Genomic DNA, 26,839 nt, shown 5'->3' with positions numbered 1-26,839 from the left:
AATTCCACTGCATTAAATTTTCAACACTGTAGTGGGGGCAAAACAACAAAAGCAGCACATGCTAAAAACACAAAGTAAAGGATCAGGAAGAAGTATCCACTTACTGACCTAATTTCAGCAGCCAACCTTCTCGGTCTGGGTTAAAAAATGTATGAGTTAAATCATTCCCATCATCTTCTGGAATTTTAAAGGGTTCATTTTTAATGCTTTCATATAAATTCTGGAAGAAAACGAGGGGGGGAGAGTTTAACACCACCTTGCAAGGTGCAGCCAAGAGATTGTGGACTTTGGTTTCTCTTTGAGGTCTTTTCTCAATGAGAAACCAAAGTCCATTCTTTTCTGAGAAACATATTTGTTGATAGCTTTTCACTTTTCATGGCTAAGGTGTGCATATATTATTCTGGAGATGTGAATGGTTCAACAGTTATGAAGAAGGCAAAAACAAATGGATTGCTGATTAAAGAATCTGCAAACATGTTCAACCATTCAAAACACACCAGGACTACATGTGAATTAGATGAAATGTGGTTGTATGAATCTCTCACTGAGAAGCATCTGCTCCACAGAAAGCTAAAGGAATAAGAGATATCTCCTTTGAAAATAGAAGTTCTACTTTGGAGAGTTGCCGGAAGAAGTATCTGCCTGCAAGATACACACTTGTTATTCAAAATGATATGTAAAGATCTTGCCAGATTGAGTGGGACATAGAGGTACTGTGGTGGGGGACAGAGAGGGAGGAAGCTCAGGCTAATTTGGTCAACAAATTATAATGATGACAGGCGATACAGTTAACCTTTAGTGTTGGAAGCATCTGATACTCTTCAAAGCTGGGTCAGTGGTAGAACACATGGCTTGTACTCAACTAAGTCCTACCCAGAGTAGGCCCATTGAAATTAATAAACCTAAGTTAATAATGCCTATTCACTTCAACAAGACTACTCAGAATAGGACTAGCACTGAACATCACCCCGTGTTTTGCAAGCAAAAAAAGTCCCAAGTTCAACCCCTGGCATCTCTAGATAGGGCTGTCTGAAACTCTAGAGAGCCACTAACAGATAGCATAGTCAGTTCTGTGCTAATGGACCAAAGGTCTGACTCAGTAGAAAACAGCTTCTAATGTACCACAGCTGATTATACAGATGAATGGGGGACTATCACAGTTTAAAGCCCTTTGCTCATATGAGAGAGTTCAAATATGCTGCATAAGGGAGGAGCTGAGACCACTAAGCAAAAGCCACTGGGGGTGCAATGGCTAGAGTGGTGGACTTAAGACTGTGGTGCAATTTCCTGCAGAACCACAAAAGGTCGAGGCAAGTCAGTCATTCTCAATTTAGTCTCTCTCACAGTGTTATTGAGTGAGTAATGGGGCTACGTGTGCCACCCTTGGAGAATGGATAGATGAATAACAATATCTTTCCCTCTACAGAGATCCAGTGTTACATGAAATAAATTCTACTGTGTTGGTTCCCATAGAGATCAGTGCCAGAATTGATGCCTTTGTTTCTTGGCTCCACATCAAAAGCAAGAAGTCAGCAGATTTGCCATTTTAAAAGCAGCTTACCCGTAGCAATTCCTCTGGGAGATCCCCGCCCTCGTTAATACCTCGATTCATAGATATAAACCTCTCCACTGTTGGTTTGTCTCTTACATTGTGGTTGTGTAGACTAGTGTTTAACATAATGATTGCAAAAGACAGCACATAGCACGTATCTGAAATGCAACATCAAAGTGGAACGATTACTCTTTGTAAAACCAGCCCATGACTAGTTATTAACAAGTAAGCAAGTCATAAGAAGCATTTTCTCTTCTCCCAAAACTCCAGCAAAGAGAGAAGCCACACTTTGCAATCTGAGTTTTGAACTCTGTACCCCAAGTTCTTATGTACATCACAGAAGGGGAAGTTAAATTGAATGTATTAAGATTATTATTTTTAGAAAACAGCATGCCTGAACTACTTACAAATTATTTTTAACTTTCTGAAACTTAATTATAGCTAGTTAACATCCCAAGGCAGACTACATTACATGAGATGAATATTTGTCTCTCGAAGCTCATATTTTTTTTATTTTATTATTTTCTTGCACCTTGTTACACCAGTACCTAATGAAAACACTTCATTTTCCCTTTCTTTTCCTTTTTTAAAGTAAAAAATAACAATAAGCTTGTAAAAATAACAGCACATTACTTTCTTGACCAAAGCTCATATTTCACTACTCCCATTAGGTGTCCCTTGAGAGTTAACTGTGGGCATCAGTGGAGAGACTGGGCTATATGAATGAACCTGGGCTCATGTGATCTCTCCTCCTCTTATATGCTCCACTTCAATTTATTTCCTCCTCTTCAGAGCAAACCACAGTTTCCCATTACAACTAATCAGTAAACTGTGGTTTGTAGTTCCCCTCCAAATTAAAATTGCAAGCCACTGTTTGAAGCTGGTTCGCAATCCTGGGCTGGAAAGCAATTTCAGACCGTAATTCAGATACAAATCCAGTTTGCAAGAAAGAGGAAATCCTAAATTAATTGGAGCATGTAAGGAAAGGAGGGAGTGCATAAGCATGAGGCTCTTGATGGTTTGGCATTACATCTGAATCAAGCCAACGCTTATTATCCTTTACCCCTGCACATCCCATATAGTCAGTTAGGTAGGACTGAATTTATCCTCTTTCAGAAATAACAAAGACAACTTTGCAGGTAGTTTAGAGGCATATAATGATGGTCCAAAATGGCTGTTGCCCACTCTGAATCAGAAGCTTTTTCTATATAAGCCAAAATCGAAGATTGAGTCCTATGAATTTAGAATTCGGCAATATTCTTGTTCTAAAGTCTAGGAAAGTGTGTCTGGTGTCTATGTATAAGTTTTGTTGGATGGGGAATTTAAATTTTAAGCTCTCTGTAAGTCCTGAATAATCGAAAATGGCTTCCATAATCCAAAATGGCTGCCACCATAATGATTTACAAACTATGGGAACCACACCTGCTCCCACTCCATAATGCTGGGAAAGTTATGTGATCACATAAAAAATACAATACACATATATTTCCAAGAAAAATGTTATTTGGAACAAAAACAATAATAAATTTCCATCAATATTACATCGGTTAACTGTATTTCTTGCTGTCTAATCATTTCCTTCTTCCACATTGTCACACTTTATCTTGCACATGTCAGGGCACTTCAGCCCTGGTGTTAAACAGCAACACTTTTTGACGACACATGATTTCCCATATTTACATGCCAAAAACTCTAAAATCTTGTCCAGTGCAGCTTTGCTACTGAGGCATTTCATTACTGGGTAGTCATCAGTGATAATCGAACCATGTCCATTTGGAAAGGGTATTTCAAGATTTGGAACAACAACATGTCTCCAAATTGAATATGAAGACGCAAGGATGTACGGCATGGAGGCATAGCTTCTGGATGCATATCACCATTCTTTATGCAATGTAACTTGTATCATAATAGTTTAACATCACACATCTTCTTGCCATACAATGGGCACACCAGTGATTCTATTGCTGCAAACGTTTCTTCTTCTACATCCCAAGACGAGCTGAACTGCATGCGTGCTTTAAAACGTTTCGGTGATTTCAGCAACAACTTTAGAATACCCAGTTTTTCTTCACCACAAAATGCAGAAACTGAATCACATTCGGACAAAGCATGCATACCAGGAAGCACTGTTAAGAAATCATGCAGAGGGACATTATCAGGAAGCAGATGCTGAATCTTCTGCATCACAAGTTCATAACTCAAAATAAAGACTTTTGACTGCTTTCTGGAGTAGACATAACCACTTTTGTTTACTGAATGGTATTGGCAGAGCAAAATTACTTTAACATGTGTCATCAGTGTGCAAGACGTACTTTTTGTGTGTTGCATGTGTGGCATGTACCATCATCCTGGTATCAGCCTCTTCATGTACACAAGTAAGTTCTGGAATATGAGTGGTACCTTCTTTACAAATTTGTCAACACACTTCACCAACTGTTACATTTAATTCTTTACCACTCAGCATGTCTCTGAATGTCTTTTTTCCATGCATTGACAAGAAATTTGACAAGTTCTGTTTTGTGATTCTCAAATGATTTCTATGACCCTATAATGCTGCTGTAAATTACCCCTAATGGTACAGCATTCTTTGATCTGTGGTTTCTCTCAGTGTCTCTAATGGAAGACATGTTGTATACCTAGAACACCACATCCACTCTGCTGCTTGGCACTTATGTGACCTTCTGGAATACCTTATGTGCCAATGAGCTAAATCTCTCACTCTGGGCAGGAGAAGTTTTCTGTAGGAAATGGTAATTTTCCTTACTGTGAATTTCTATTTGTAGATAGGGCTGGAGAACATTCTCTAATAGAGATGACTCCTCCTACTGGTCTTGACAAACAGGGTCTTCAAATCCTTCTCCCTCCTTTCCATGGAGAGGAGTTGTTCCACCCTCCAGACTGACCTGGCAGAGCAAAGACAATCCCTCAACCCCATCTTAAGATTCCGGTGAGGAACCCAACAACAGGAACAATGAACACTGAAAAAACTGGTAACAGAGAAAGAATGGAAACCAGAAAACCCAAGGCAAATAACAACCCATGGTGGAAAATATTCAAATCTAAAGATCATATGAAAATGTATGGCGGTGGCATATGTTCTGCAAACCCAAAACCCCTCCCTCCAGAGAGATGCTGCAGAGGAATGAGAGGTGGCCATAATGTCCTCCAGCCCTATCTACAGATAGAAATTCAAGGTAAGGAAAATTTACATTTTTGCTAGATAGGGCTGGAGGTCATTCTCTAATAGGGATACAGCAGAGCAGTAAACACAACCACTAGGTGGGCTTCCTTTGCCCCCATCTAGGTATGCAGCACCCTCTGAAGGACCTTCCTTCCAAACTCAGCATAAGCTGAGGAATATGAGCCACGTTGTAATGTTTCACGAAAGTCTGTGAAGAGGCCCAGGTGGCAGTTCTACAAATATCCACAATGGGGAACCCTCCCCGCATGCCGCTGGTGTCACCATTCCCGAGCAAATGTATGGCAACACCCGGTGACTCACTCCATCTGCAGAAGTTCCTGCCTCAGATCGCTGCTCAACACCAGAGAAAGAGGCACTCAAATCCGACTATACCCCCCCTTGTGGATGACCACTGCAACCAGAGGAGGCAGGAGCAGCAGGCAAAGCCATTGATGCCACAACACAACACTCCCTGCACAGCCAGGGGAAGGGAGCAGCCGGCTGTACATGAACACTGCTCAAGCCCCCAGGAACCCCCAAGGCTGAGGATGCTGAAAGGGCAAGAGAACACCAAAACTCAAAGCCATGCCAATCAATGATGCAGAGAGGGGGGAGCAGCCAAGCAATCCCGCAGGGATCTGGTACACTCAAGCACTTGACCAACAGAGTAGTTGGGGCAACCCTTAGGCATGAAAAGGTGTATCAGATTACACTGCCACATTAACAGGATGGAAAAAATAAAACAAAATACAAGCTATGCATGGGAAGACATGACCTCTAACACTGACAGCCTTCTGGCTGACATATATTGCCACCAGAAATACCATCTTAAGGGACAAAATCTACTGAACAAGTGGCCATCAGAACAGCGAGGATACAATTCAACCCTCAAGAGAGAAAATGGTGTGCCCCTGGAGAGAAACCAGGGCCAAACCTTTCATGAAATGTTTCTGAAAGAGGTGTGAAGACAAGGTTGGATCACCCAAACTGGCTAGAACACTGCTTAAAACAGCAATCTGTATTTTAATGGTGCTGTAAGCCCAGCCCCTTGCTGACCCTCTCCTGGAGAAAAAGCCGCAGCACATCCTTAACCTCCAGAGCTGCTGGGTCAGCCACAGAAGAGAAAACACCTCCAGGTGGGGCTGGACACCCCACTGCTTGAGACAGACAGGCTCCCTGAACATCCAAAGCCAAGGACGTCAGGTCCAGGCAAATGACCTGAAACCCTAGGCTGTTGACCCCAGGGTGACTACCTGGATGGGAAGAGCACCCCAACTGAACAAGCTGGAATCTGTAGTCAGGATCAGTCTCTGCAGCTCCTCCCACTCATTCCATTAATTGGAGAGAGAACAACTACCACTGTAGCTCCCTCAACTCCTGGAATGGACACCTGAATTCCCACCTTTGCTGGAATAGGATCTTGGGATGGAAGCAGAAACTGCTGAAAGGACAGAGAAGAACCACAACCATCAGACGAGATTATCACCTGAGACCATCAGGTGTTGAGACACCATCATATCCAGTAAATTTAGCTACTATACTCCAGAACGGTTTGACATCAGCCAAAACTCTGAGAAAGAAGCTTCTCCGGCTAAATGAAGCTTCTCAAACTTATGTGTGCTGTCACAAACATGCCATGCCATGGCAACCTGTGCAGCACCAACCATCCCCATAATCAAACCTTTGTTTAAAGGGACATAAAGGACTAGAAGGATTGGAACTGCTTTTCCTCTTAATTAGACAATACAGAAACAAGCATCTTCTCCTTGATTCTAATAAAATATCCTCAGAAAGGGACTATCTAGGACTATTTTATATTTAAAACATACACTTTATAACATAACTGGCCAAGGTTTAGGCAGAAAAAACAGAACATCACCTGAGACTGTATGCATCATCATGTGCAAGCCAAGTTACACATATTGTTACACATATTGTACACAAAACTGAGCTCTACTTATACCTTAAGCCAGTATATTGAAACCCTGATAAAACAGCCACTGAAAAGGCCCAGTTGCACCTAAGACAGAGCCTCATGAAACTAGAAAAAAGGACAAGCCTATATTTCAGTTTCATCCACAAGAGTAGCTAACCGCCATCCTTTGGGGGAGGCACTCAAACTCTTCATGGATTCATGAGGTAATCATCATAATTTATTATAAACTGTAGCTATTGAAAAGAGTCAACCGCTCTTGTTAATACATCCACATTTACGTATTGCAGGGCCTCTCCTAGGGATGGGGGTAATAATCCTCATAATTATCCTCAAGAAAAAACCTGAGGGATTTTCCATTTACAGTATACCTTTACAGATTGTGGCCCCCTAGGGGAATTGAAAGGATCTTCTACTGTTGCCCTGGAAACACTCCCTGGGTCCTGATCTTTCAGGCCTTGAGGAGGGAGAGTTAGCTCTCTAAACTGTGTTGAAATGTGTTTTAATTTTTTTGTATATTATATTTTAGATTTTGAAATCTGCCTTAGGACTTATTGGTGAAGGGCAGGCAATAAATATAAATAATAACAGGAAGCAATTTGATGCTGATATTGTAGTAGCTTCAGAGAAAAAGGGCAGGAAAACTCCTCAGCTAGGGCTTACTTCCCCATCTCTGCCCAGACTAAGAACATCCCCGTCTGTTCCGAGGAGAAAAAGTCTAACCTTTCCACAGAAACAATTCTGGAACACATCCTCCCTAGATATCTCACCCCTGAGGCTTCAGAGGAAGGAGGGAACAGACACAGCCAATCTGAAGGTCGACAAGATTTGAGGGAATCATTTGATGTATCCCCTCCATACAGAGAGAATACACTGGTCCTTCAGATAACCACACTCTGACATGACATATGACCGTTCTTCAGTGAGTACACTACACGTATCCACAACCCCATGCCTTGACCCCAGGCATAACAGGGTTGGGCACAAGGAAGAGGGGATCCATTGCCACCTGTATTGGGTTCAAACTTTAGACATCACAAACTTGAGTGATTTCAAATCTCCCAAATCTAGATTAGCACTCATTGCTTTACCTGATATCCTGGGTAAAGGAACCCCAAACTTCAAGAAGAGAACCCATTCAGCCTTCCAAACAGTATTGAAGTGTTGTAGGAAAAACAAACAAGCACCTGCAGCCAGGAGCTAGGAAGTGGGCTCAGGCACATAGGCTGTTCCTTGTTTTACACCAAAATTGTCCGGGCCACAGCCAACGAGTCAGGGGGAACATTTCAGGTGCAGAGCACAATGCCTCCACTGAAAACTCGAAGCAGAAGCAGCCACAGACGTCTTACTGGCTGGTTCCACATAACCCAGATAAAAAACTGCTGGAGGAGCTCAAGGGAGATCCTACAGAATGGCTGCTTGAAGGAGAACTGTGAAATCTCCTACTCGTAGACTCAAGTACCCCTTGCCCTTGTGTCTCCTGTACAGAGATTTCCACCAAGGGGGAGGCCCCTTAATTTCCTGGGACTATATATAACCTCTAACCACAAAAGCCCCCTCTAGGATGCACACCTTAATGTGGTGAGGGGGTTTGAGAGTGCTGAAGAAGTTGAGAGCAATGTGAGTCTAGACCAAGAGGCTAGACTCCTGGCAGGGGCACCCAAGGCGGAATGGTCCAAGCTGAGACACCAGACTAAGATGCATCCAAACTCAGAGGAAGGCAATGGTAAACCACCTCTGAGTATACACCAGAAAAACAAGGTTACTCACTCCTCCACGCTGATAATAGCACAACTGATTCATGAGTAGAGATGGAAAGATCTGTCTGTTTCGGTTCTCTCAGTTTCTCATTTTTCCAATGTTAATATTCAGTTCTCTACATTTCTACAGTGATCTGTGAATTTTTTTTAAAGAATCCTCATGAAAATTCTCCACCATTTTAGTGCAAATTTCTCCAAATAAACACGTTTTTGTAGGCAGTTTTGGCAAAGGTACACATTTTTGCAAGCCATTTCTCGTCACATAATGCCTTTTTGCATGTTATTTTCACTCGTGTATTCATTTTTCTGAACACTTTCCCCTAATATATGCATTTTTGTAAATGTTGTTTAGTTGGCAAACTGAATCCCAAAATTCTAATAAATGCAAATTTCGAAGGATGACTGTGTTTTGGTTCTCATATTGTTTCGGAAATTGCGAATTTGATAAATTCTGCTTGACATTTGAACTGAATTGAAATTCTCACCCATCCCTATTCATGAGCAGGCAGAAAGGTTATAGTGCTTTGTAGCCACCCTAGCAACTATAGTCTTATTAGGGTAGACCATTGAGCTTTCCATATGACACAAAAGCCAGAGGAAAATAAACTGTGATAGGTTTACCAAAAGTGGAAGGGAAAACCTTCACTGTCCCCACAGCTGATGAATTAAACATCCTCCAACCCCAGTAAACTATAAGACCTCCATGCTTTTTCCCAGTAGGGGCTGAGAGAACTTCACAGGCAAGACACTTTGGTTGAGGCTGAACCTCCAGCCCTTCTTCCTCAGAAAGTCCACCCTCCCCCCTAGCAGGATCAGAGGGTGAACAATAAGAGTCAGGGAGTGCTCCCTCTTCCTTTCAGGGAACTGTTGAGGACAAAAGCATGATCAGCACCATCTGCCCTTGCAACACAGTTCTAGCCAACTGCACAAGGAGAACCGGGACAGAGGGAGGAAGGAGAGCCCACAGAACTACTACTTGTGGGATCTCTTTCCCTTGTGCCTCCTGGAATGGTGCCTCCTTTATAGGCTTTCTGTGAAGAGGCTCCCCCCCCCAATTACCATGAGGGAGCGAGTCCTTAACCTCTTGGAAAAACAGAGGGATAGCCATGAGAGAAACCCTTGGAGAAAAGCCCATGATTGACATAGGAAGCAACATGATAGGAAAGGCACAAGACTTAACCCAGGACATGAATCTGAGGAACTCAGAAAAACATTACGGCCATTGCCATGAAACAGAGTACTCAACACACACACCCTCGCTGCTCCCGCTTGGAGCAGGTGAAGAAACTGTTCTCAGCCTCCTGGATTCTGCTAGTAATGAGCCATTTTGGTCAGACATGTCTCCCACGTAACAAGAGGCATGGCAAGAGACTGTTGAAGCAGCAGAGGAGGCCATTAAAATGGAGGCCGTGGCTGTCCTCCGCAGCTATCAAAAGTGTGGGAAGCTGCTACGGATGCGCTTTGCCCTCACATGAGCACTGTTCAACCCCCGAGGCCAAAGTCCAGATGACAGCACCAAAGCAGGCAATGCGAAGGGGAGCCAGGTACAAGTGTTGCAGAAATGCGGTCCCCACGGAGCTACTGGGCCAGTCAGACCTGCAAAGTCTACCAAGTGGCAGTCATAATAGCAGTAAAGTGCAGCGGCTTGCCAAGCTCTGTGATCTCCAAGCTGCAAAAGCGGTCCTAAACACCCAGCCAGGCAGTCTTGTCCCTCACACTCCCTCCCCAAAACAGTGGTTGTAAAGGCAGGAGAAAGAAAAGGGCCTAGTGGTGAGGGGCAAAAACAAGAGACAGAAAAACTGAGGAATGAAGGAGAGGAGAAAAAATGAACAAATAACTCAAAAAAGGCAAAAAAAAATACAAATGATTTGAACAACAGCAAAAAGACCCAACCTTTCACAGACCACAGGCAGGGTCGATCTGGAAGGCAGGACAACTTGTTCCCCCCCGAGAGGAGGCAAAAGCATTTGAAGATCTTACCTGTCAAAACCAGTAGGAGTCATTCCTAATAGAGAATGTCCTCCTGCCCTATCTAGCAAATAGTCATTCTGTCAGACACTGATATGGCAAGCTCTAGGTACTTGTCTTCAGCCTGGACATCTTTAATGAGATAATTGAGGAGTTGTTCCTTGTTTATCTTCCTGGGATGAGAAAACGCATCACTCAGAGACCAGGGTAGGGGTCCCAATGGGTATGAAAAAACAGGCTTCATATCAATTTTTTGTACGTGCCCCAAACAGCCATTCTAGCAAAAAGTGCAAAATCTTGTTTCAGTGGAAGGGGTCTATCTTTTGCATTGACTTTATCTTTGTGAGATCTTTGAATGTTTTAAGTCCCAGTTCAGGAAGTGGAGAAAAAAAATTGGTACATGCATTGAATGTACAATGGTCTTGAACAAATTGATTGAAGGCTTCTATTCCTCTTTTCTCTGCGTTAAAAGAAGGTCATCCTTTATCTTAGGTATAGCAGATTTACCTGTTGAAAAACTTCTTAGTTCACCACCAGTCGATGGATTGGCTACTACTTCCCCAACAATGTTCAGTATTTTTTGAACTGCGTCGCTGTCCTCTCTAATACATGACTGTAAAACTTCTTTATGTTGCTATGATCTATGGGTTCTTCATTTTCACAATTATTACTCTAGAGCAGGGGTGGCCAAACCATGGCTCACAAGCCACATGCAGCTCTTTGACATATATGTGTAATTTTGTAAGGTGGTATCTGATTGAAATATCTCTAATTTTATTGGTTTACATATTTTCCTCCATGTTTTGACCAGATATTTACTAAGACAAATAAATATCATTAAAATATCTGTTTTTATCCCTTTTATTTGCATATTTGTCTTAGATGTTTCCATAGTTCATTACCGTATTAAATATGCTCAATATAGTAAAAACAATAATCATTCAGGATTTTGAAAACATTTGGTATAGACATGTGTACTTTGTGATTATTGAAACTAATACAAATTAACAGTTTAAAAACTACATACATTAATAAATATTATTACGTACATATATTTCTTAATATTTATATAAAATATTTGTAACAAAATGTGCATGTAACAATAAAAACGTGTGTGTAGTATTTGTTCATGTCTTGCGGCTCTCAAACATCTGAAGTGAATCGTATGTGGCTCTTATGTTAAGCAAGTTTGGCCACCCCTGCTCTAGAGATATTATTATATTTATATAATAATATCCAACATAGAAAAGTTTTATGGGTGTGTTAGTGTGAGTGTGCATAGGGGGGGAGAGGACCCCTTGAATTACCATATCCATAACAACCATATATTATTATCACACATCTCTCCTCATTTCTCATTTTCCCACAACAGTATATTTATGATAAAAGTTTCATCCCGCAATTTTGTAGATTGCTATGGTGGCAGCCATTTTGGATTATGGAAGCCATCTTAGATGATTTAGGACTTATGGAGAGCTTAAAATTTAAATTCCCCATCCAACAAAACCTATACATAGACATCAAGCACACTTTCCTAGGCTTTAGAACAAGAATATTAGAGAATTCTACATTTGTAAGACTCAGTCTTGGATTTTGACTGCCATATAGAAAAAACTCCTGATTCAGAGTGGGAAACAACCATTTCTGACCATCACGGCCTCTAAAGTACCTGCAAAGTTGTGTCTGTTATCCCCAAAGAGGATAAATTTATTTAAAATGTCATAATAGCTGACTATTATTTTCTAGCCACCCCTTCCAATGGCACTTTGATTCTTTGCCCTGTATGTGTCAATAAAAGACAGCAGAGAAACTAGATACTTGATTACACACACCCACGCACACATATACCATGGGCATCTGTGACTTGTGTTAACCAACCAGATTGTTAAAGTTTTTAGCTTACTTTGCATCAATTTTTACCTGAAACTAGTGACACAATAAAAACAATATTGATAGGAAAGTCAGTGCCACTAACCTGTAGACTGAAAGACTCCAGGGTTGCAAAGGCAATAACGTGAAGCAAAAGCTTCCATCATACGATCAATTTTTTGAGCCTCTCCCGGAAGTCTGAAACTCCACAGGAACTGCCTGCAAAGATATACATTAACTTGTGTGTCAGATATGATCTACTGCAGTAGCTTAACACTGGTTATGAGCTCATCCTAATCAGTAATTAAGCCTCAGTAGGTCAGAGCTGGTTTAAAATGTTTATCCAAACATAAAATTGGTAGCCTAGCTCTTAAGTTAATCAGAGGCCCCATTCAAATGTCACAACAAGCCATAGCTAATGGTTTACCATGAGTGTAAGAGGGCTCATTCACTCATCCCACTTGTGCACAGAGGAAACAAACCATGTATATTACATAATATTACATGGATCATGCTTTGTTTCACTCCAACAAACCACAATCAGTAAGCCAAGATCTTGAGTACAAATATGGTTTATTTTGAGGAAAACAAACATGAACCTGGGTTCAGACATAATGTTAAGCCAGGGTTCCTAGTTTGTTTCCTCCCAGTGCTTGTGGGGAGGAGCAAAACAGACAATAAAGGCGCATTTAGGACAAAACAGACAATAAAGGTGCATTTCAGGATACCTGAAATACTGTCTTACCCCTTATATACCCAGCCGATCACTGCGCTCTGCAGGTGAGGGCCTCCTGAAGATACCATTTTATCAGGAGGTCCATTCTGCACAATACAGGAAACGGACCTTTAGTGTGGCGGCACCTACCCTGTGGAATTCCCTCCCCTTGAATATTAGGCAGGCGCCATCTCTGCTATCTTTTCAGTGCCTTTTGAAGACTTTCCTCTTTCAACAAGCCTTTTAAGTTGAGACCTATCCCAGTCTGCATCTGTGTTAGAATTGCTTGTTAATATGTGTTTTTTTTAATAATACCCTTTTTTAAAAGATGTTTTTAATTTTTTTAAAAAATATATTTTTAACATTGTTTTAGTGTATTTTAAGGTCTGTTTTTATGATGTTTTAAAGTGTTTTTAGCGTTTCTGTTTGCCGCCCTGGGCTTCTGCTGGGAGGAAGGGCGGGATATAAATCAAACAGTAAATAAATAAATAAATAAAATTTACGATAAACCATGAACTATGGTTTATTGTGACAAGCGTCCAATGTGTTGTTTGCTGATTCTTCAGACAAGAGACCTCTCTGTCTCTCTGAAGAGCCTCCACAGCTGAAGGGAAAGGCTGTTTTCAAGGTAAACCAAACCATATCTTGATTTATACAAACACATGATTTCACAGCATGGACAATTTTGAAACCTTCCCTTCCATTTTTAGACTAATCACAATTTGTCATGACATCCCAATCTGGATAAACCATGGTTAATATTAACTATGACTTACTAAAATAAGCAAATGTCAAACCATGTTTTATGAAACTGGCTTATATTAGTAAACTGTAGTTTATATTAGCCACAGTTTAGGGTTTGGCCACAACACTAAACTGTAGTTAACTGGAAAAGAAGCCTCCAATTTCCTCACTGCATAGCCATGTCAAGGAGAGGGGAAGAGGAGAACAGGCAGGACAGCCAAGACTCACACAAATTCACCTTCGTAATGCTAAACTATGGGTTAACATTATGTGTGAAGGCAGCCAGGGTCATCACTTATCTCCACCAGGTCTTTCTGTAAGACTGAGTTTTAATAGAGTTCATTAACACTGCTGCCAGCAATGCTGCTCTGCTTATAACAGCCTTTTGACCCTTCAAAAGACAATATTGAAATGCACCCTAAAACAAATTATGTGAGGATAAAATTGAATTATTTAAGTAACAGAATTTATATCATGCCAAACATCATGCCAAACTTGCAACTCAAGTTCTTCTCTCTTTGGGTAAAAATAAACAATGCCCAATGTTTAGAAGACCACCTCATGCAATCAGTGATAAAGATTCAAAACATAGTAAGCCAAGGATGTTTCTAACACTATTTGCTGCTACTGATCAATATGGCTACTTTTCTGGAATTCCCATTTTCTTTATCTACATGATCCATAATCTTCCATTTCAGTAATCTCTCTCACGCACACTTGTGTTGTTTACTAAATTGTTCTTTCTCCATTTGTAGGGAAGAAAACTGCAACACTAATCCTGTCCCCAAGTATGCTGGCTTAAACCCATAGATCAAGGTAAAGATGGCATAATGACAAAATTAGCTATTTTTGTGGCTTCTGCTTAAAAATTGCAAAAATGTTTAGGAAAAAGTTTTAAGAGAGGCTTTTAAAAAAATGTGCTCACCTTAAGGCTTGTACAAGATTGAGATCAGCAAACTCATGGAGTTCAACAAAAGCCTGAAGTACTTTAATATTAAAGTCATCCCTGTGAAAGACAGAAAAACTTAAGAGTAAAATGGCAGCAGCAATGTATTTTAATATTCTGGGCTTGTTTGTTTTTTAGTCTGCCCATCCCCATGGCTGTAAACTCACATAAGCAAAGGGAGGCTGAACCTCATGAATTACAAGTGTCCTAATTATCCCTGTCCCGTCTCTTAATTAGCTTCTGCTAGCGTGCTGGTGTTGGTGTGCATGTGAACATATGTGTGTCTTGACCTGGGGCTTCCCAGGTGTTAGGTTCTGGTGCCTTACCTTCTGTACTACCAGCGCTCCGTTACCACTGCAAGACTAACGTTTTGATAGTGCCTTGTAGATTGCTGCACTAGCCTGTCAGTACTCAGTACACCAGTACTCAGTCAGCAGAGTCCAAAGGTCAAGCCCTCCATCCACTCTACCTCACCCCTATACAGCCCTAGCCTCACAGCTTGCTCCTTAAGTTTATACAGTTCATCTCTTGTATGAGGAAATTTCCTGTCCAGGGCTAACTCAAGACATTTTTCTGCCTAAGGCAGAGCAGCAATTGGGGTGCACAGTACCCAAGACCAGTCAAGTTATTTTGACACTTGCAGCAGAAAATATCTCCCACTCCTTGGCAGTAAAAACAAAGTAATTATGAATTAAATAACCAATAATTTGATGCCCCAAAATCAGCTGCCTGAGGCAGCTAATGGCAAGACTGGCTGTCTAAGCTTCTGCTGCCTTTGATCCCTGATTGCTGCCCTAGAACTTGATCCCTGTATGCTTTTGACTGTGCACCTATGTCTGGCATCTCTAACCCTTGACTACTTCTAAACTGACATGTGCCTGTTTCAGAGCATACACCTACTTCTTATCCATGAGAACTGACTGCCATTCAGACAGTCCAACACAATGTCATCATTAAAAAACTATACTGTTGTTAGCTGCACTATTTATGCTGAAAATTGCAGGATACACATTTAACAACCACATTGATTATCCAGCCAGTGCAGAACTCAACTACTTCTGGCTTTCTTTCAAATAGGATGTGCAGAAGTCCAATTTGCAAGTAGCCACCTGCAGGTCCCCTCAGTTTCTGAACTGGCAGTCAAGATGAGCCAAATATGAGCTATGTTTCTTTGCAATCACCTATAGTGGGAGGAAGAAAACATGCAAGCAACTTGTTTGTACATGTAATTTCCCTTCCCAAAGGCTACACATGCAATTCCCAGGATTGCAGTTTTCAAAACTTGAAGCTGGGAAGACAGATTGAGTTTGGACTTCAGCTTGCCATTACATTTTCAAATGTACTACAGCCATGAGGACTAGAAGCTTGCTTTTCTTTAAGGCAAACCTGGAAATCTCAAGACTCTAATAACATCCAGTGGCATTAAAATCTAATTTAAAGCTGTGTAGCAGAAGGGCTTCAGTCAATTTAACATGTAAGCTTCTTAAATTTCATTCTTCTATACAATGAACAAAATGTAAATTCATATGAGGGTATGAATGATGAACTCTGTTTAAATGGTAATGGTAATACAACTAAGGTGGTTATTCTTTGACTCAGTGCCATTCTGAATTTCAGTACCATCAGACACATGTGCCCAGCAGTCCTTAGGGTGTGTTTGAATCACATCATTAAATGAAAATGTTGCAGATCAGCTTCCAACCCAACAATAGACAGGCAGGTTTCCACAGCAAAAAGTCGCCTACATCACCTCCTAAGTGTATATAACAAACCTTTTCAAGTATTTTAATTAATATGTTGAAAACTCCACTCATTAAGTAGGATGCAAGCAAGTTGTTATATAAATGCAATGGAAGCTCTCGCCAAGGGGAAATAACTAAATCAGTGCATGAAAAGACTGTTTTTATCTTCAACAGGAATGATACAAAGGAAGTAATTAATGTTATTTAGCAAAAGCACTCAAGAAGAATCCTTCACTGAAATACCTGTAGGTTATGCTCTTGGTTATATAATACACTACCTCAACCTTATAAATATGTAAACATTTTACTAGCCTGATGGCAATTGGCAGAGGAGAGGCGAAAAACCCTGTTCCTCCCAGAGGTCCACTGTATTTCTATGATGGATACAAAAGAGGGGGTTTCACTCTTCAGGCAACCTAAATGCTTTCTATGCTGGATCCATCCCGGAGCACTCTGTCCCTCGTGTGCCAATGCCAGCCGGCTCACTTGCCTGCATGCAGTTGCATGTATTCAGCTGCATGCAATACTTTGTCATCTATGGCTACCAGGTGAGTGCTTAAATACAAGGCTGCACTATCCTGTATACAAATTTGGTCCACCATAAGAAGCAAGTGGTAAATCCAACAGTCTTAAGGCTAGTTCATACCATATTTTCAGTGGAGTGCAGGAACTTTGCCTCAGCGCTCAAGTACACACACAGAAATGAGCTTGCAAGATATCACACTTTTTTTTAAAGGTTAAACAACAACAACAAAAGTGGTGGTAATGTCACCACTACCCACATAAGTATAACCCACTTATAAGCTATGGTGCAACCCTCTTATTTCTTACATTTATAGGCCAAATTCCTTCCAAGGAGCTCAAGGTGGTGTACATGGTCCTCACCTCCCCTTTTTATCCTCACAACAACCCTGTGAGGTAGGTTAGGCTGAGACACAGTGACTGGCCCAAGGTCATCCAGTGAACTTCATGCTGAGTGGGGATTCAAACTCTTGCCTCCCAGGTCATAGTCCCAGGGGTGTAGTCCTCCAGAGTCTCGGGGTTTTTTAGACCCCTTACTTTTTGGGGAGCAGGGTTCCAGCAGGGTTGCTATGCCTCCAGCATCACATGAGCCAACCACCATGAAAGGGGAGTGTGTTAGCCACTGAGAAGAGTCTAACATGCTTCCTTGTCCTTTCCTGCTGATTGGAGCCAATCAGAGTGAGTAAACCATTGAGAATACTCTCTTCAGTAGCGAACACTCTCTCCTTTCATGCTGATTGGCTCCTAGGGATGTCTGTTGTTGTGGGAGAAGGCATGCACAAGGATCTCATTCTCAACCCAGCAGCAAAAAAGGGGTGGTGGTGGCTGTGACTGACATGAAGGGACCCTGCACTTCTGAATTTGCCACTACACTACTGCACAGTCCTAACCCACCAATTAAAGAACAATAGTCTGGAATAGAATGTTAGATGTGGCTTTGAAGACCGATCCTAGTTCAGCCATGGACTCTTGGGATGGCCTTTGGCAAGAAACTCTCTCTTAGGCTTACTTCATCGCTAAAAATGACATAAATAGTGACAACACGATTGTTTGTCTATAAAACAGAAAAAAATAGTGACCACATACTGTAGCTGTTGGGAGGCTGAATGAAAGAAAAAGTAATGGTTTTGCCTGCACAGAACCTTAAAGCCATAAAATAATAAATTAAATTTCTTAATTGGAATTTCCCATCTTGTTCATGCTGACTATTTCACACTTCTGCAGTGTAAGCTGATACTCCCCAAAGACAGATGGGCACATGGGAATGTCTTTTCAATATATTTTTAGGATACATATAGACATTTAACCAATGGAAGAAATGCCAAGAAAGTTTTTGGAAAATTGTCAGACGCTAAATAACTTGCTAAAGATAATACACACTTGGCTAAAAATGATCTTGCCTGAGCCGACATAACCATTCACAAATAGAACAGCACAATCCTGAGCATGTTACTCAGAAGTAAATCCAACCAAATTCAACAGGACTTACTTAAATATGGATAGGATTGCAGTTTTAAACACTTCCTAGTTCCACCCTGACTAGCAGTATAAGCTACAAAAATTATATTACAAAAATGCTACAAGGATTTTAGTTATAATAATCTTCCAGGGCCTCAACTTGTTTGTTTGTTTGTTTGTTTGTTTGTTGGATTTATTAGTCACCCATCTGGGAGGTTGTCCAACCACTCTGAGCAACATACAACCAAAGATATAAAATTACTTTAGACAATAAACGTAATAACATTAGCACATTAAAATCACAACCAGTAGCTACAGAACCTACAGAATCTAACCCACCTCAAAAGCCTGTTTAAACAGTCAGGTCTTCAAAGCCCAGAGAAAATTCATCATAGAGGAGGCCTGGCAGAGGTCATTTGGTAGAGAGTTTCATAAGGTAGGAGCTACAATTGAAAAGACTCTCATCCTAGTCCTCACCAATCTAGCCGCTTTGACTTGGGGGATAACGAGTAGGCCTCTCAAGGCCAATCTTGTTGCGCAGCACCCCTAATGGTGCTGAAGGCATTCCTTTAAGTAAACTGGGCCGGCACCAAATAGGGTCTTAAAGGTTAGAACCAATACCTTGAATTGGGCTCAGAAAACCACTGGTAACCAATGCAACTCCTTGAGAACTGGAGCGACATGATCTCGGCGGCGACTGCCTTTAATTAGGCGAGCTGCCGCATTCTGTACCAGCTGTAGTTTCCGGACTGTTTTCAAGGGTAGCCCCATGTAAAGCGCATTACAATAATCTAAGCGAGAGGAGACCAGGGCATTTACTACCGAAGGTAGCAGATGGTTGGGAAGGTAGGGGCGTATCTTCATATCAGATGGAGTTGATATAGTGCCACCCGGCTCACAGCAGAAACCTGAGCCTCCATAAACAGCTGGGAGTCAAGAATGACCCCCAGACTGTGAACCTGTTCTTTCAGGGGCAATTGTATCCCATTTAGCACTCATACATGCGTTTCTTATTCTCTAGTCCAACTAAAATTGACATTACTGCCTCTTAGACAAATTCATTCATACAGGATAAGGCTTACCCTCTTGAATATGTTCTAGTTCCACTTTCAGAGGCAGTATGCTTCTGAATACCAGCTGCTGGAAACCACAAGAAGCAAGAACGCCATTGTGCTCAGGTCCTGCTTGTGGGCTTCCCATAGGTATCTGGTTAGCCCCTGTAAGAACAGGATGCTGGACTAGATGGGCCTTGGGCCTAATCCAGCAGCTTTTTTATGTTATTGCCTTCCAGAAGCGATTCTGTAACTAACTAAAGCCTAGATAATGGTATACGTGTTTTGTGTAATCTTTGCTTCCCCAGTGTGGAATGAACAGAAACAATTGTGCATTAAGCAGCCTACCTGATATCCACATGACTAAACTAGCGTCAGGTCTAACATGGAATAAATCTGGGCAGCTTTTTGTTGTTGTTATGTGCCTTTGTCAAAATTTGGACAGATTCAGTCTCAGTAGCTTGTAGCAATTCTATTGGTATGCCATCTGTTCCTGGTGATTTGTTTCTTCCAAGTATTTTAGGAGCAGCTTTCACCTCACATTCTAAAATTTCTGGTTCTTCATCATACAGTTCCTCCATGAATGAATCTGTCATCCTGGCATCTCTTCTATAGAGTTCTTCAGTGTATTGCTTCCATCTTCCTTTTGTTTCATCTCGGTCAGTCAGTGTGTTCCCCTGTTGATTATTCAACATCCCTACTCTTGGTTTAAATTTCCCTTTCATTTCTCTATTTTTTTGGAATAGAGCTCTTGTTCTTCCCTTTTTGTTGTCCTCTTCTGTTGGAACAGTTCTCTTTGACCCTACATACTAGTCGCTGTATTGTTGCATTTAGGGTTCAGGTCTGACCATGTTTCTCTCTCCACTTGCTTTTGCTTCCTTCTCTCTTTAACCATCTTAAGAGTTTCTTCAGTCATCCATTGAAGTCTTTCTTTTTAAAGAGAGATATTGTCTTTTTGCATTCTTCTCTAATAATGTTTCTGACTTCACTCCATAGTTCTTCTGGTTCTCTGTCAACTAAGTTTACAGCCTCAAATCTGTTCTTTATTTGATCTTTATATTCTTCTGGGATGTTATTTAAATTCTATTTTGGCTTTATGATTGCTTTGTTGTTGTTCTTTAGCTTTACTCTGATTTTCGATACGACCAGTTAATGATCTGTACCACAGTCTGCTCCTGGTCTTGTTTTCGCAGAAAGTATGGAACTTCTCCATCTTCTGCTACCAATTATATAATCAATTTGATTCCTATATTGACCATTTTGTATTGTCCACATGTAGTCATCTTTTCGGTTGCTCAAAAAATGTGTTTGCAAGAAACAAATTACTGGCTTCACAGAATTTGACAAGACTTTTTCCTGCTTCATTTCTATTTCCTAAGCCCCATTTTCTCACAATTCTTAGTTCTTCTCTGTTCCCTACTTTTGCATTCCAGTCTCCCAAGATTATTAGCACATCTTGTTTTGGTGTGTGATCAATTTCTTCTTGTATTTCTGCATAAAATCTCTCCAATTCCTCTTCTTCTGTGTTTGCTGTTGGAACATAGACTTGGATGATGGTTTTGTTAATAGGTTTCCCATTTCATCTCATTGATATAACTCACTCAGACCTTGCGTTATAGCTCTTAATTGTTTTTGCTACATCACTTTTCACTATTAAAGCAACCTTGTTTCTTCTTAATTTCTCATTTCCTGCATAAAATATTTTGTAGTTTCCTGACTGAAAATGTCCCCTTCCAGTCCATTTTAATTCACTCACGCCAAGCATTGTAATGTTGATGCATTTCTTGCTTGACAATTTCTAACTTTCCCTGGTTCATGCTTCTCACATTCCATGTTCCTATTGTGTGTGTTGTACAACTCCGGACTCTCCTTTCGCATCTGTGCGCATCAGTCTCTGGGCTTCCATTCGGCTTTGACCCAGCTGCATCATTAGTCACAGCGCTACTCGTACTTGTCCTTTGTTCTTCCGCAGTAGCTCGTTGAGTGCCTTCTGCCTGGGGGTCTCAACTTCCAGCACTAACTTGTGTTGCATTTTGGATACTCTTGTTCATAGGGTTTTCGTGGTTAGAGGTATTCAGAAGGGGTTTACCATTGCCTACCTCTGAGTTTGGATGCATCTTTGGTGTCTCAGCTTTGATCATTCCACCTTGGATGTCCCTGCTAGGAGTCTAGCCTTTTGGTCTAGACTCCTGATGGCATTGCTCTCAGCTTCTTCAACATCAAACACCCTCACCGCGTTAAGGTGTGCATCCTAGAGGAGGAGCTAATAGGTATCCAATGCAATTCTTTCAGCAGCAGGGTGACATGTTGCCAATACCCTGCCCCACTGAGCAATCTTGCTGCTGCATTTTGCACCTGCTGCAGCTTCCAGCCAACCTCAAGGGCAGCCCCACACAGAACACATTACAGTAATCCAGCCTGGAGGTTATAAATGCATAGACAACAGTGGTCAGGCTATCCCGGTCCAGAAAGGGCCGCAGCTGTTTTACCAGCAGAAGCTGGTAAAAGGCACTCCTAGCCACTGAGGTCACCTGGGCCTCTAGTGACAAAGATGGATCTAGGAGCACCCCCAGACGATGGACCTTCTCTTTCAGAGGGAGTATGACCCCATCCAAAGCAGACAACTGACCAATCATCCTAACTCAGGAAACACCAACCCACAACATCTCCATTTTGCTAGGATTCAGGCTCTCATCCAGCCCACCACTAAGTCCAGGCAGTGGTCCAGGGCTTGCATGGCCTCTCCCAGATGTTACAGAGAAATAGAGCTGGGTATCATCAGCGTACTGCTGACACCTTGCCCCAAATCTCCTGATGACCACTCCCAATGATGTTAAACAGTATGGAGGACAAGATGGTACCCACAGCACAACTGCCAAGGGGGCAAAAGACAAACATCCAATGCTGTTCTCTGAAAATGACTTTGGAGATAAGATCAGAACCACTGTAAAACAGTGTCTCCAATATCCATCTCACCAAGTCAGTCCAAAAGAATACCATGGTCAATGGTATCAAAAGCTGCTGAGAAATCAAGTAAGAGTAACAGGGTTGCACTCTCCTGTCCTTCTCCTGATAAAGGTCATCCATCAGGGCGACCAAGGCCGATTCAGTTCCATAACTAGGCCTGAATCCAGACTGGAATGAGTCAAGATAAAATGTTCATCCAAGAGTACTTGCAATTGCTGCACCACAACCCTCTCTATCACCTTCCCTAAGAAGGGGGTATTTGTGACCGGTAGGTAATTGTCACAAACCAGTGCGTCCAGTGGCTTTTTCTGGAGCGGTCAGATCACCACCTCTTTCAGGATGGCTGGAACCACTCCCTCCTGCAACGATGCATTGACCACACCCTGCATCAACTCAGTAAAAACCCCTCGGCAAGTTTTAATAAGCCACTATGGGCAAGGGTCGAGAGGATGCGTTGCTGACCGCATCATCACAAGCACTTTGTCTATGTCATCAGGCCACATCAACTGAAACCATTCCCAAGAAGTTGCAGCAGAAGTTGCTCTGGACACCTAATTGGAGACTACAGTAGGGCCCTGTGATGTTCCTGTATTAATGTAAATATGGTAAGTGCTGTTTATATAGAAGACATATGGTAAGTGGAGTGAAAGAGGAGGGGGGAGTACATGAGCTGTAGAATGCTGGATGATTGGCTGAGCGTTTGAATGGCTGGGAATATAAATGGAAGAATGACAGTTGAATCTGGGTGGGTGTTAGTTGGTGGATGTGAGAGGAAGAAGGTATTTGGTGGTGGATGTCAGGAGAGTGTGGAGAAAGAGGGAGTGGGAGTTCGGATTAATAATAAGTCAAGTACCACAGGAATAGATGAAACCATACGCTTATGTAACATTATAAAAGTAATCTTGTTATTTCTGATATTTAATAAATACTATTTTGGTTTACCGAAGGCCTGATCCTTGGCTGGGGTTTTCACAGACCAGAAGGGAGGGCAAGGTAATTACCAAGGCTGAAGGGAAACAGTAACGAATGGTGGACGCGGTGAAGAGAAGAATAATAACATTACAAGTATCCAGAGCAACCCCGAGTTATATGAGTTATCTATATAGATACAAAGGGGTTGGGAACAGCATAGGCACGCAGTCACAAAAGTAACCAGATAGAGAGAGGCTCAGGCAAAGTCTCTGGGAACATTGGTTATAGGACATGACTGGTGGTGCTGCCTAGCAGAGGGATCTAGAGAGATCTGTGCTAGAGCAGAGAGAGAAACCATATAAAAGGACAGACCGGACTGGTGGAGTCCCTGGTGGTGCCTAGTGAAAGGTAGTAGCCACAAGCAGGTAGGAACCTGACAGGGAGAGCCAGGGAAGGACGTCACAGGCCCCGCTTTCCGGCGTTCCGCTGATGCGGCGGCTTTCAATCAGGGGAAATTCCCCGTTTTAAAGCCAATTTTGCAGTTTTGCGGCATTTTTGCGTGACGCGACCCATTATAGTCAATGGGTTTCACTTTACGGTGGGGGCCTGGTCCCTAACCCACCGTATAAGCGGGGCCCTACTGTACAGTAGATATGGATGGGGCATCAAGATTGCTAAGGAGGCAAGCAACTTTACAGTCAAAGTGCCTTGCAAACAATTCACAGTGGGCCTTCAAAGGGTCTAAAACTCCTTTTCCTGGAGTTGATGTCAACAGACCCATGACAATACAGAAAAACTCCACTGGACAGCTACTTGAGGATGAGATGGTGGCAGAGAAGTGGGCCTTTTTCGCAGCCCTCACCACCACACAGTAGGCACAGTTATAATGTTTTACTCGTGCCCGATCAGCCTCACAGCACGTCTTTCACCACTTGTACTATGATGTAATGTACATAGAGAGCATTACTTTGTAATGTACTATGAATCATAGAATCATAGAATAGTAGAGTTGGAAGGGGCCTATAAGGCCATCGAGTCCAATTCCCTGCTCAATGCAGGAATCCAAATCAAAGCATTCCCGACAGATGGCTGTCCAGCTGCCTCTTGAATGCCTCCAGTGTCGGAGAGACCACTACCTCTCTAGGTAATTGGTTCCACTGACGTATGGCTCTAACAGTTAGGAAGTTTTTCCTGATGTCCAGTCGAAATCCGGCTTCCTGCAACTTGAGCCCATTATGCATATGAACAGGTTGAGTACTTCAAGAACTGGTGTCTTAGCTGATATTTGGCTATCTTAAAAAAAAATCAGAAGAGAACAGCTTCAAATTTCCATGTATAGTTAAAAAGTTGAATTAAGTTTGTTCTACAGTTGCATTAGCAATGTATTACAAAAGAACTCTGTCCTGAAAAGGTGTACGTATGATGGGTGGATTGTTCAGAAGTGCCTCAGGTACAACAATGTACATCAGGGGTGGGGAACCTTTCTAGCCCGGTAGGTCAGATTATTATCTCATCTACCCCTCATGGGCCAAGTTTGATAGGTGGTCAGAGCAGGCCACCTGTCAGTCACCTGACATCACAATGACATCAGGTGAACATTTCCCCCAAAAAACATCTTCAGAAGCCCTTTTGGCCGAGCCTTGTCCTTACCTTTCCCACACTTGATATCACACAGAACTGCAGGACAGGTAGGCATAGCTTGGATGAAATTGGACCTACAGACCAGAGGTTCCCCACTCCTTTTTTTTTTTCAATTAATTTTTATTCCAATTTTCAAAACCAAAACAATACAAAAAGAAAACAACACAAATCAATAACTAGTACAATACAAAAAGAATATATATATATATATATAAAAAAGAAAGAATATTGACTTCCGATTTGTCATAGTTCAGCTATAAATCTATAATATATAACAAACCTATCTCTTAATAGATTATAAAATCACCTTCCTCCAACGGTTATCTTAGTTGGTTTCAAATCTCATTAACATCATATCATTTTAATCTTCCACAAAAAGTCAAAGAGAAGTTTCCAATCCTTGAGATATATGTCAATCAATTTTTTTTTCTAAATAAACATGCCAATTAATCCAACTCATCAAATCTACTAAATCCAGTAATTTTAAATCGCTCTTCTGTCATTATCCATATTGGGTCTATCTTCCATCTTCCATCTTTACGCACCCAAAAATCTTGCTGTCATAGTCATATAATAAAAGTCTGATAGGAATTTCCTCCATCACAGATATTTTCTTGCCATCAAATCCAAACGTATCACTGAAGTATTGCTGCAAAGCCGCATCTCTGTTCCTCTTTTCCACATGATACACTAGTACATCTCTTGAAGGTTTTTCCATTGACACAAAACAGGGATTAATTCTGTTAACTTTCTCCATTTCAAGTTCCATCAAATCCTTCCAGTCCAAGAATTTTTTTGAACCGATAATATCTTTATCTCCAATCTCTTCAATTCCTTCAGGGACAGCGCTGAATTCCAAACTGTAATATTTGTCTCCAGGATCCGTCACAGCCAGGAAATCCAAATCTTTTTTCATGTCCATAATTAAGCCAATCTCCATAGATTGAACCTTGCCTTTAATTTCTCTTTCATCCTTTTTTTGTTTTCCAGATCTATCTTTATTCTCCTTTCTCATAGAATCCTGAGTTTCTTTCAGCTCCTGTCTCATTTCGTGAAATTCAATTCTCCACGCTTGTCTATTATTTCTCAGTTCTTGTTTTATTGAGTTAATCCCATTCATTATTTTCTGAAACATGTCTAGAGATAAAGTCTCTTCTTGTACATCCATGATCTTCTTAATTGTCATTCTTAAAGCCAAAGGAACAAAACTCCTTCAATTTTCAATGTCCCAAACAAAGAGCAGCTTATTTCTTTAACCAGTTACAAAGGAGTTAATCTTTCCAACAAACTAACGTCACACGCTAGACAGCCCTTATCTCTTATCTGCCCGGAAGTGTAAGAACGGCTTTAGTTCACAGCGTCGAAATAGCTAGTAGCAGAGAGAATGAGCAGATTCGTCAAAAAAAAGTAGATCAGGAAAAATAGTCCCAGCCATAAATCAAAAAGATTTCTTATCTCTTCCAATCAGAAATCTCTCATCCGTTGTAATCTTTAAAATGCTATTTTCCATGTCAGCTTTTTGCAATAAAAAAAAAAGATAAGCTATTTATATTTTCTTCCCCCTTAGTTCCGTGAATAAAAAAAGGAAAGTCTTACCTCACCTAGGTTATCTCAATTGCTGTTACTTTGACAAATCTCTTTAGCTGTATAGATAAGAAAATGATGAATGTAGACAGGAGGATGTTTGCCTGTTAATCCGTATAAAAAAAAACGGGTCACTTATCCAGCTGAGCTAGCATAAAAATCCTCGCTCTGTCTGAGCTGCTGGAAGACAGACAATTCTGACGAATTCCAGACTCCAACAATCAAAACAAAGCTATGTGGGAAATCTCACGTTTCTTCTTTAACCGGAAGAAATTATTCCCAGTCAGAAAAGA

General features: G+C 41.4%; 1 protein-coding gene across 5 annotated transcripts in view; it reads right to left on the bottom strand.

Moving 5' to 3' along the window:
• The window catches only part of CYTH3 (cytohesin 3), a 137,120-nt gene that overhangs the window by 32,999 nt on the left and 77,282 nt on the right, over positions 1–26,839 (bottom strand). For 4 of the 5 annotated variants that reach the window (XR_009759363.1, XM_061599343.1, XM_061599344.1 and 1 more), the window contains 4 exons: positions 14,648–14,728; positions 12,370–12,482; positions 1,562–1,710; positions 109–220 (listed from right to left, as the gene is read on the bottom strand). Coding sequence is in view for 4 of the 5 variants with exons in the window: in XM_061599343.1 (XP_061455327.1) it covers positions 109–220; positions 1,562–1,710; positions 12,370–12,482; positions 14,648–14,728 (455 nt within the window). In the remaining variant the exon portion in view is untranslated. The remainder of the gene's footprint in view (positions 1–108; positions 221–1,561; positions 1,711–12,369; positions 12,483–14,647; positions 14,729–26,839) is intronic. The other variant, XM_061599346.1, reaches the window with a different exon arrangement.

The sequence above is a fragment of the Rhineura floridana genome, chromosome 17, assembly GCF_030035675.1.
Source record: "Rhineura floridana isolate rRhiFlo1 chromosome 17, rRhiFlo1.hap2, whole genome shotgun sequence".
Lineage (NCBI taxonomy): Eukaryota > Metazoa > Chordata > Lepidosauria > Squamata > Rhineuridae > Rhineura > Rhineura floridana.
This window is presented reverse-complemented; position numbering and strand designations above follow the sequence as displayed.